This window comes from Haplochromis burtoni, unplaced genomic scaffold (assembly GCF_018398535.1).
Source record: "Haplochromis burtoni strain Fernald_Lab_line unplaced genomic scaffold, NCSU_Asbu1 Contig_37, whole genome shotgun sequence".
Classification (NCBI taxonomy): Eukaryota; Metazoa; Chordata; class Actinopteri; order Cichliformes; family Cichlidae; genus Haplochromis; species Haplochromis burtoni.
The window spans coordinates 1011852-1024487 of NW_024582398.1; the positions used below are offsets into that span (position 1 = coordinate 1011852).

Here is a 12636-nt window from a genome sequence, read left to right on the forward strand (position 1 = left end):
TAATGTCTGTCTTTGCAGCTTTAGTGATGTGCTGAGATTATCTGGTGTGCAAACGACAGCTGTTAGACTTGTTAAATCCACCAGGGGGCACTGCAGGCCGCTGGTAAATAAATGCTCATTGATTCACTGCCAGTAAAGAGAGCCTTCTTACCAAGCCAGCTCCTGTTCAGGTACACTGACACAAACACTGGAGGAACGGTGAAGAAGTCCACCACAGAGTTCACCTCCAGCCAGAACCACAGCTTGTCATTGGCAGCAATAAACTGCGAATACAAAGAGTAGAGTAAAAATTTAAAAAAGAGAGAAATTTGCTACTTTCAAATGAAAACACAAGAGAAAATCACAGAGGAAAATTCATAAATCTTCCCTTAACGCAATAAGGACGTAATCACGACTTCTTCTTTACCCTTATTAACAAGTTTTGACACCTTAATATATATCAGCAAAGATGTGGTTTGATGACCATTAGAATAGGTTCCTGGGTTTTTCCCAGGGTAGCTCCAGTTAAGCTGTATAGGCAAAGATCACCCTCACTAACTTCTGATGCACGCACAGTCAGTTTGTTCTGGAAGCAAACATGACACAAACTGCTCAGTTTGGAAAAGAGAAACAAGGGCTACACCTAGTAGGCGTCCAAGGGGGAAAGAGTTAACTGAGATGGGGACTCTGAGTTCTACTTACACGGAGGCCAAAGTAGAGCAAGAAGAAGACGTTGAATGCCATGTCAATCTGCAACGTGAAGTCTTTGTAGAAGTTCTGACAGGACTCGATGGGACTGTTAGACAGAGACAAAAACAAAAGATGCTCATGTCCAAAGGCAGGTACTGACAATGGAGTGTGAAAACACAAGGTCATTTCTTTGAAATCAAAATGTTTTATGAAAAATAAAACACAAAAGATGCATTCTTCTTTTCCTGAAAATGCATTTTTAAGATTTCCAAAAAGAAGAGAAAAATAAGTGCTCAAAAAAGTGCAATAGTAAGTGTTTTCCAATGTTTTTTTCTGTTGAGAAAGGGCATGCATTTATTGTCACACAAGCAGTAACTTGTTGCTGTACCTGATTAACCCTTAAATAACTGCAAAGCAATGTATCTGAAGAATATGTTGAATTCCCAGAGCAATATTTCACATTGAAACGGTGCCCCGTTCCCATGAGTCTTGCATTTCCCATCTCATATGCAAACATTTCGCATAAATATTAGATCGAACATGATGGAAATGCAGAGGCAAAGCAGTAGTTTAAGGGTTAAATGCATGCAGGGTTCATGTCTCTTTTTTTTGTTTAATGAAATCAAGCAGCCATAGCAAATGCTAGCAATGTAGTGAAGTCTCACCCTTAATAAGCTTGTATCTGGCACAAAGAATTCAAATAAAGAGAAATAATTAACCAAGTAAATGTAAATGTAATAGGTTAGTATGATTGCGTACCAATATTCATGTCCTGAAAGTGAAAAAAAAAAAGCCTTAATTATTATTACTAACACCTAAAATGAAAACACAGGCTTAGTGCACATTTAAAATAGAAAAAGACTGAGAAACAGTAAGCAGTTAAAGCATTAACTGATTAATAAATGTTTTAATGAACAGCTGATAATTTATGTAAACAGTGACTGTTAGTTGTGTTAAAATGGGAATCTTCACTGTAGTAATGAATCGGTTAGTCAATCTAGAGCAAGTTCATGTACGACAATTTTGCTGCTTTTAGACACAGATGAACACTTTTGATTTTTAGACCATTCATCATACAAATCATATTTGTCTATCTAAGCCCAAAGAACTTTTTTATTATGATTTTTGATTATTTTTGATTTTATCCACAAAATTGGCTGATAAACTTTTGGGTTTTTTTCCTGCAAGCAGAGACTGCACGTAGAGTTCTTTTGAATCACATTAGCTCCAAGCAGGTATCTCTCATGGATTTAGCTTGTTGGCTCTCTTTACCTGCAGGGCCCCTACACTTGAATTCACAAGCTTCGCTAATGCACACTGCTCAGCAGCTGCAGTTCTCCCCTGTGCTGTTTAATACCACTCGGATTAAAGAAAATTGCTTTTGTTACGTGAAAAAAAACAAACTAATAGCCTCCCTGTGATAAAACACTATCCCCGTGGAGTACACAAAGTGATTATTTTTTTGAACCAATCCGATACAGAGCAGTGACTCCCATTTGATCTTTAGCTTTAGCATCACTGATGTGATGACGACTGATAGTCGTCAGGTTTCATCCCAGTTCTATTCGAGGATCTATTCTCTAAACGTTAGCTATATAGAGACTTCATTATAGTTCTGTTAAATTTTAAGGCTTAATTTTTTTTTTTACAACCTTCAACGACTCTCTAAGATATTTAGTAATTCTAATTAAAATAAGACTTAGTAAACCTAGAATGGTTTGGATCCTCAGTGTACAACAATACAGTACTTAATGTCTGCATTGCTCTTTTTATGTATTCAAAATTTACAGAGAAGGTGGTGAAAAATAAAATCCTAACTCATCTTCTCCATGGCATCTCTAAGAATAGCCCATGCTGGATGGTTCTGCCCTCGTTCACCGTAATGACACATCGGTCCAGTAAATCCCCATCATTGCAGGATGACAGACCACACACAGGCAGATCTGCAGAGCTAAATAATTGAGTTCCAGCAGGCCTGGTTTGGAAGATGTCTAGGAGTGTTATGGATCATGAAACAGTCCCTGCCCACAGCAGATCTGGTCTCTCCCTCCTTCATTCAATTCAGGCTCAGATCAATCAAGATGGACCAGCTCGCATGTAACGGGGCTTAATGCTGTCTGATGATACTGTATGTGCATATATTTTGCAAAGTAAAGGAATATTTTCATACAAATTCTGAGAATATTTAAGACTTTTATTGTTTCTACCAGCTCAAAAAGGCTCAAAAGTAGAGCTAAGAGGAGATTCTGGATGTATACATAACCACTTGTTTCAAATCCAACATAATTTCTTTTTGTCAGTGTTAATGTTCTCTTCACAAGTGGTGAAAAAAATCAGCCACTGCCTGTTAAAGGTAACTCTGGGTTTTGCTTTGTCACATGTACTGTATATAAAAGATGGACGTAGATTCCAGGTCTAAAAAAGCCAAGTCAGTGTTCAGGTGCACAGGCCTCAGTCACGCAGTCACCCGGCCGGCAACCACATAGTATCCACTGGGTGCTACAGGGAAATGTGTATTCCTCAACAGGTTGGCGAGCTAGTTAAAATCAGTCTAAGATGGTGATGCATCAAAGACCTCCTTCTGATTGCTTTGGTTGCTAACAGATTGGCATAGTTTCCCATCGTCTGCATGGAAGATGTCCACTTGTCTGCAAACACTCACTAATTATCCACGAACTCTAGTGAAGCTTGAAAAATTGCGACACAAACCTACAAGTTGTGCCGTACCACTGAAACCAACATGTTTCAAAAAGTACAGCTTTGATTTTCAAAGTTTTTCTGTTTCCAGTTTGTGTTGTACTTTTACGGTTTTACAAAAACTTAGCGATTAGTTGCAGAGTGTTTTCAGATAAGTCTGCATCTTCTATGCAAACTATGTGTGATGTCAGTACCTCAATGTCATAAACAATCACGAGAAGGCTTTTGGTGCAGCATCCTTTGATTGCAATTCAGTTTCATCACTGGTAACCACTGGCAACTTTTATTTGGGAAACACACATTTTTCCCTAGTGAACAGTGGTTGCAAGGTGGTTGCCAACTGGTCTCTAGGGCTATGTGACTGGGACTTGGATCTGCATTCTTTCTAATAAATTCATCATTAAAGAGCCTGTTGGTGAGTTTATGGTGTGAACTGAATAAAAAAAGGTTGTCCATTTTGTAAATATAGTCAAAAAGGAGGAAAAGCAGGATATGATTTGACAGCACGATAGCTATGTCCATCTTCTATATACAGTCTAAGTTTGTTAGCTGTATATGAAGTCTAGAATCTTTGAGTGTTTAAAGTCATTATTGAAATAAACAACCAAACTATTTAAAACTAAGAAGATAAAATGAAAACATGTAATAGTTTGTTAGTATGGGACATCTCTCCAGCTGATCAGGTGATCCAGACTTACAAATGACAGTTACATAGAACCATGACGTCCACAGTAAGACAAAACTCAAGATTTATGAATTAAAGCTCCATGTACAGACCTAAACCTCCTCTGTGCAGCTCACAGCTCTTCTCTGAATATAAGTGGGTCTGCTATGTTGACATCTCTCTCCATGTCACTTTAAGTTAGGTCAGCCTGTCCATCATATAACAGCCTCAGCAAGGCTTGCACTAATTACAGGAAGGGCTATATCTGTTACAGTCTGCTGCCACTTGCGAGAGAGCAGCTAACTGGCTGCTCTTTGGCTCCAAGTAGTGAAAAAATGGTGTCTGAATAATAGAAAGACCTGGATAATACTGACTGAAAACTCAGGCAGAGAGCCTCATTGAACTAATATGGATATAAGTCAGCAAGCAGGTGGTAGGGCATCAGTCCTTCTACATTTAACAATGTCTCTTCTTATGCATGATGAGTTTAAAGAGAGAGAGGTTGAACGTCATCCTCCATCAGGTGAAAAGGCACTCGGAGACACTACAGGCAAGTTCTGAGAACAGGAGGCCACAGATGGCATCGGTAAGGATGTAACTCTATCTGAGCTTGTCCAGATAATGAAATGAGATCATGCTTGCAAACCACATCAGAGCAAGCCAAGCCCTCAGCTGTACGTCTTCTTATGCAATAACAAATAAGCTGAACGTGTGCCTGCAGGAGGCTGATTATATGAGTTTACAGCTCATTTTCCCTTCTCTGCTTTAACATTACTCCCAGTGGAGACTCACTGTGGGCTTGATAGAAGCTTTTATCCTGGCGTGTTTTACCCCACTTTCTTAATGACACTGTGTCCAAACACCACAAGGCCGCAGTAACAGTATACTGCCTCACATGTAGCTTAAAGAGCCTTCCGCTTCCTCTAGTCTGATTACCGATGGCGATTGTTTTGAACAGGAAATTTTGGACTTTCCTGCCTCTTTGAAAGTCTGATCCTTTCGTTACAGAGATTAAGCAAATTTCATCTGTGAGCTCTAGCTGGTCGTCAGCGGAGATCGCATAGGAAGACCGGAGCAGTTTACCTGGAAAATGATTGGATTAAACAACAAACCAGCAAAAAATAGCAAGCCCGTGTTCTAAATGCCATATAACCATGACAAAGCACTCAGTGGTATTAAGGCTACCTTACATGAACTTCACATTCATGTGTCTGCACTACTACAAATATAACTACAATAGATTTTAGCGATTTAGACAGTAATGTAACAGAAATATCAGCAGCGTTATTACTACACTTTATATTTATTTCCCTGGAACTAAACTGCGGTTCTTTGTAAACTGAATTAAGCTAATTCAAACCTGACTGACTTTTTCTAATTGCACTGCGCTCCCCTACAAATTTTCCACCATTAGCTAGTTGGATCAGACGTTAAACAGTCATTAACCTGCTCCAAAGTCAACATAATGTCTGACAGCACCAGTTTGTACCCATATGCGAGTGACGCGGGTATTTCTCAGGTGAATTCACAGCTGGTGAGTGACCATTACATGTCCTGCCTTCTGCACACTACACCGAGGAGTGCTTCCAGAAGGAAGGATGAGGCTGGCAACAAGACGACTTCAGACGGTGACCTGAAAATTTCCTGGAGCTCATGACTGAAAACAGGTTTTGAGGCCAAGGACAGCAAAACTGAAGAACAAACTTCTGATATCAGTTTCATTAATCCATCTACAGACATGCTCTGATTGGTAGAGCTGCTATGAGGTTACATTTCCATGAAGACTGTGTCTAGCTATGAGGTTACTGATCTTAAAGTGAGTCATATCAGTTAAACTCTCAAAAACCTGTGAGCTACAGGGGAAAAGAAAAAATTACAGAGTAAGTTTAAAGCTAATTACTTACTCAGAGGAATCTATGAAGTATATCACAAGGGCTCCGATGCTGAGTGCAAAAACGAGCACCACCTGCAGAGAATGGGAAAAAATATATATTTTTACTTTAAGTTGAAGTGGTACAGTACAGTATATACACATGCACACTGGACTAGACAGCAGTTTTTTAATCTTTAAGATGTATTGGTAAATGGACACGAGCCACATTTGTCTCTAATTATTTCATTTATTTCACTATTTTAACTGATTTAACAACTTTTAGAAAATGAGAAAAACAAGTGGATTAGGTTGAAATGCGATGACATATTAGCAAGCTTAAAAAAAATCAAATACATTTAAAAACTGTACAGTTTACACCATATGGATATTTGTCTTTGCCCAACAAAGAAAAAACAAAAATCCCCAAACGTTTTTTTTTTTTGGTCACAGCTTCACCATAAACTGATCATCATCTGGGTTTCAGAGTCATGTCAAAACAAACCGAAAATATCTCCCGATTGTTTAATTCCACGACATCAGAAAACCCTGAAACGCAGCATGTACGTAACAAATGTTTTACATAGCAAATATTAGATGGCTATTAATCAGCAGACCTTGATGCATCTTGCCAGCCTGTTATTATTGTGTTATATAAACCAAAAAGAAAGAGTCACAGTGTCACAAACAGACTACAGTGTTACTGTATATCTGACAGCATAAATAAATACGCAAGAGCTTGCCTCATCATGTAAATTGGCAGTGGAGGTGTGGGCGAAGTGACAGAACGTGGCTTCAGCTTTCGGAGATGCAGCTGAGCCTGAAGCTTCGACGTTGACAGTGAAGCAGCACGATAATAAAAACCAGGGTGTCGCTTTTACTCTGTTCATGTTGCCTTCTTCTGCAGGGAGAAGACACTGATGAATAGATCCAAGTCTGGAAGTGGCCAATAGAATCCCAGGCCAGGAGGGAAGCAGGTTGCGGGGCAATAAATATGACTGTCAGTGATGGTGAGCCGCCAGCTCTGCCACGGAGTGAGCTTAGGTGAAACTTAATCACTTCTGCCAGCCCCACAGGAGTTATAACAACAGCATATCTAGTGATGGAGAAACCAAGATTCAGCTGAACCACCTTCGTTTCAGTCTACCCGTGTTCTCACCTGACAAAACTACTAACAGTGAAAACCAGGGAGTACTCCTTGTATTTGTCCAACCAAAAAAGGCAGCTGAAGATGATCAGAAATACGGGCCAGAAGATAAAAACCTCTAAAATCTCTAACTACAGCACATTTTTAAAAAAAAGGAAAAAAAAAAAAGCAGATAAACCAGTTTATACATCTTACATTTTGCAATGCAGCTGTTGCACAATCAGTTTTCTGCCATTTGGGATGGGGAAGACCTAGATTTTTAATCCTTTAAACATAATGTTAATGCTACAGCATCATCAATTGACATTTATAAGTCAAAAAGCACAGCAGCTTATTAAAACCGTTGTGAAACAAGTGTCCTAATTTTCCCTTTTACAGCCAGCGCTAATGTAGACGAGGGCGCGACCCCGAGAGACACAAATAAGAACAGAAAGGTTTCTGCCAGACAGCAGAACAAATGTTCTACATCCCGAAATACACTAGCAGGTTATCTGCAAGCCTACCTGGCTTTCATCTATTTAGAAATGACACAATGGCCATCCTGAACAAGAAACCAATGGGCATGCATAATGAATGAACCCCGGTTAATTCATTTCCATGATGTGAAATTGTCTTGTCAACCTGCAACCACTGATGGCTCTGTAATGACAAAAAGCACCCGCATGCATTTTTAATCATCCCCTCTTCTTTCAAAGCCAGGAAATCTCTTTATGCCTCTGACTGTCCCAGTTTAGAAACTGGAAACAATGTTACTGCAACCCTAGAAATGCTAATCCCAACAGAAGACGACGACTCAGCAACGGCAGTAAATAACACACTCGGGCCGTTACAATGACTGGGCAGTCATGACTCAGTTTGTCAATGAAGCGACATCAGGCAGTGCCAGCGTTCATCATTCATCTCTGTCATCCCATAATGATGCATCACATCTGTATATTCAGCCTCCCTCGGATGTTTGCTGGCAGATGGCTCCACCCACAAGGGGGCACAGAGCTCACAGAGAGGACTGACCACTCCTGCATGATAACCAAGGGAGCTGCCAAGATATACTCAACTCAAATTTGCATTTATTTTTTGACAACATACTCTTACTTAATGCCAGCGTAGACTGCACGTCAAGAAGAAATTTGCATTAAAAGAAATCTTTTTCCCAGAAATTTAAACAACTGTTCACTGCCAGGATGAAAAACTTTGCATCTTTACGGGCAGGTTTCAAGTCATGAGACAAGTCACTGGAGGCAAATCCAAGAACTTTTAAATTTAAAAATAATCCTTTTTAAATCAGTATTTTGTTACACAGCTGAAAGGAAGCACTTTTGATCTCTTGGTGTTAGATTTTTCAGTCGGGTCTTCATGTTGCACTTGATGACGCACAGATATATTATCTAAACATTGTCCTCGGTGACTATTATCAGCCTATTTTCAAATGAGATGACATTCACCGCTGTCACTGGTTGATATTTATTCACTGAGTCGCATCAGTTGTAAATGGTTACATTGTCAGAGACGGTATGATGAACGGGCAGCACGGTGTTACGGCTACAACCAGCTGGAGCCTTCCTGTGTGAAGTCTGCGCGTTCTCTCCGTGCTTCAGTGGTTTCTCTCTGGGTGCAGTCCAAAGAAGTGGGTGGGTTATGCTAATTAGCCAACCTAAATTAGCCGTAGGTGTGAATGTGGGCATGAATAGTTATTAGTCTACGTGTTGTCCAGGGTGCACCCCACCTTTCACACTACGACAGCAGGAATAGACTCCAGTGCCCCCACAGCTACCTTGGATTGGATCAGCAGAGTGTAATGACTGTGATAAAGAGGTGGGAATCTTTAAACCTCTTACTTATTTAGTTTTTGAATACCTGGCATAAAAAGTGAATTAAAAAACATTAACCTTTGTGGTAAATGTGTCTTTGGATAAGGTTTGGCTTTTGCGCTGTACCCATGACTAATGGTTATCAAGTGTTTCTTGGTTTAAATGTGAAAAAGGTTTTAAGTAGGGTTGCTTTTAAGATTTTATCACTTGTATGTCTAAGGCTTTTAAGAAAAAATACTAAAACTTGGAATTTAATCTGAAAGAAAACTCACAAGAGAAAGCTTAACTATCTGTGAAGCAATCTGCATAAATAATTGACCAATTCAATAAGAAATAAATAGATAGAAAAGAACAAATTTAATTTTTGACTCCAATATCATCAGTGATGCTGTGTATGGTGTGCAGGGCTGCAGAGTGCACAAGCAGGTCTCAAGCCTTCAGAAGGCAACCTGCAAACATCAAAAAACCCACTCATTCTCCTCCACTCTTCCTGAAGTGACTCACCATCATCATGTACATACGAGAGCCAGCATCTAACACAAAAACTTCTATTTTAATAATAGTTAAACGTTGTAAAAATTGGTAAAAGGAAATGAAAGAGGTGAAGACTGACAGTAGCAGTTTGATGAGAATCCGATAAATTTATTTTTCCCCATAAATACCTTTTTCAAATAAAGGATCTGGATCTTTTGAATGCTCATTAAGATTTTTGTTGGGAAGAAATGTGCTAATTCTGCAATGGAAGTCTCTCTTCCCCCGATAGGAGAGGGAGAACCAGTAACCAGTTTGCCCCACGTTCTCTTAAAGCGTGTAGTAAATATAGGATCTTGATAAACAGTAGATGCATTGAGAGTTGGGTACGGCACTGCTTAATCCCATTTGTTCATGGGAGCAGAAATCTCTGACCTAATGTTCCTTATGGATGACTGTCCCACAGCAGCTTCAACCACCACACGGTGATGCTTTCCAAAATAAAATGACCTAAGGACTACCCCGGGAAACTCCAGCCAGCCCATCTGTCTGACCTCAAATGCTACATTGATTCATGAGGCATCTCGTGCATACCACAAAAATACAGAAACGCACAAGAGAGACTGAATAAGTTGATGTGCTATCATTGAGCTGAATTTGTAATGCACAAGGTAAGATAACTTTAAACTTCAGATTAGTTTTTTTAAAGGACAAAGCACAAAATTAAAATTGCTGCAGTCTCATATATATCTAAATATATATTTATGTTTTTTTACTTCACTGAAAACTGATTTGGGATTTCTGTATGAGATGGGAAAATACAGTCTGTGAGATCGGCCTTGGTCTGTGAACAATGCTGTAGAGTCTTTATGACTGTTCTCAATAACTACGCTTCATCCTTTTCCCGAGGTGATAACAGCAAATTAGCATGTTTACAACAACAGCTGTAAACGTGATTGAGTGCAGCCTTGACAAACACAGACAACGGATGAACATCTTAGACATTTGCAGTGTCATTGCTGACACAGTGCTGTTTCAATGGGCAGCGCATGCAGTAGGAAAACCCAAGATTGGAGAGATGTTATAACTGGCCACCTGATTGATGATCAACTCGTAGCTGTAAATGATTTCTGAGTAATGTTTGTAACCAGCAACAGTTTAGAAACCTTGGTCATATCTGCAGTTTTAGTTCTATCTTGTATTTTCATTACAGCAAGTAGCTGATATGTTCTATCTTCTATTAAGGACATCTTTGTTATTGCTGAATCTGGTTGAAATGGCCATTTGAATAGTCTAGAGGTGACACTGCAAATGAGAAGGGAAAATAAACTCTTACAACAACAATAATAAACCGAATAATACGCGAAATCACCCTAAATCTGCTGTACGTGTTCATGACTAACAGACTAATAAAAAAGTTTTATTAGTTTTTTTAGTGATTTACAATTAAAATTTTGTCAATGAGTAGTTATAACTTTCCGAGCATCAGCAGACACAATTAAATATATTTCAATTTTGTTGCCAGGCTGTTAACTGTTGTTTTATTTTTTTAGGTTCTAGGACACGGACACACACACACACACACACACACACTTCAGCAGTCTTAATGTCACATTCATCATTCTGGCAATATTGATTTAAACTTTAATTGTTTAAAGAAATAAAGCATTTCAATACTAATTTAGTCAAAGTGTAGTTAAAGTAAACACCCACGTGTGTAATACAATATGCACTACTGCAAATAGCAAGCTTCTTTTGGTTTAGAGCAATGGGGTCGTCACAGTAGATGGATTTTTATATAGGATGCCCTTTCAGGTGCAAACATCCAAGGAATTTATCTCTTTTCCCGGTCTCGAACCATGGCTCCTTAGAGTGTAAGGCCAAATTGTTACCACAAATATTGACTTTAAAAAAATAATAAACTTAAAAAATATTTTTGACTTCAGAAAACAGATAGCAATGCTTAATAAGAGCAAAAACGCCTTATTAAAAAAAATGTAAGAAAGTCTGACAGCTGTGTGGAGCTCTGCACTTCTGATCCTGTGTAACAAATGATTTATTACAACAGTAACGTTGGTACGTCTCTGTCAAATGAACACTGCACGAATGCCATAACTGCAAACCCCTTTGAAACCCTACACTGTAACCTACGCTACAACCTCACATGCACCTCCTTGGAAATATGTAAAACATGCCGCCTCAACGCCGCCTGCAATCATTGTGAAAATGCCAATTGACCTTTTATTTGGAATTTATCAGTGAGAGAATAACAAACATGACATCAATATAAGCAACGATAACCATAGCCTCAATATACGGACTCAAAGACTTCAGCACATTCCTGAATGCAGACTGTTGAAATGATCGCAATGGACATAAACAAATTTAAAAAAAACTGGAAAAATATAGTTTTCGCCAAAAAATGAAGATTGGGGATACAAAAGGTGAAATTGGTTCTATGTATTGTTTTTATTTGGCACTGCTTTTAAAACACTGGGCTACAACCACAAGGTAATAAACACATTAACAATGACATAGGTGTAGGTTAAGTCATAGGCTGTGCAAAGATTCATCGCAGAGGTCTACATTGACCACTAAACTGTGACCAATGGGAGCTCAACTGTCTTAGTTTTACAAAATTAGACTGTGATTTACCACAAGCTCCTGATCCCTGTTCTCTCTGTGTGTGTCATGAACAGCAAAGCTCAGTAGATTTAGCCTCCACTGTGATGCCATCTCCGTAAATGTGGACAATTCTCATTTGGAGATGCACACCATGTATCTTATTAATCTTATCCATATAAAATGCATTTTCCATACTGACCATTAGAACCACTGTACATCGATAAAAATACTTCTCCTAACTTAGCATGCTATTTTTAGGGGAAGCATGAGAGCATGTGAATGCAGGAAAAGGCATGCTACACCTCAGAAGCATGAGAGTTGGAAAACCAATCACAATCAAATAGGCGATACCTGTGATCAAAAGGTTTTATTTTTTCCACTTTTTTTTTCATTCATGCTCTTCAACCCCACTAACAGACATGAACCAAGGTATGCTTCATTGAGGTACGAAGCAAATCATGGACTTAGAGAATCTTTACGCCTGTACACAGCAAGGATGATCTGCTCATAAATAGAATACTTTCCATCAACCCATCAAAATAGTTCCTAAATAAGAAAAAGTCACCTCTACCTGGAAATAATGCATATAAAAGAATCACAGATAGGGCCTTGAAGAGACAACTCTGCCCTTGTATTCACTGCCTATGCCTGCACGTGCCCCATGCTTGTGGTGACAGGCAAAAAC

At 39.0% G+C, this 12636-nt stretch overlaps 1 protein-coding gene across 1 annotated transcript in view; it reads right to left on the reverse strand.

Annotated features, from left to right (window-relative positions):
- LOC102314531 (calcium-activated potassium channel subunit alpha-1) overlaps positions 1 to 12636 on the reverse strand; it is a 98577-nt gene that overhangs the window by 49821 nt on the left and 36120 nt on the right. Inside the window, 3 exon segments of the mRNA XM_042219730.1 lie at positions 152 to 263; positions 682 to 775; positions 5935 to 5996. Of these exon segments, the coding sequence (XP_042075664.1) occupies positions 152 to 263; positions 682 to 775; positions 5935 to 5996 (268 nt within the window).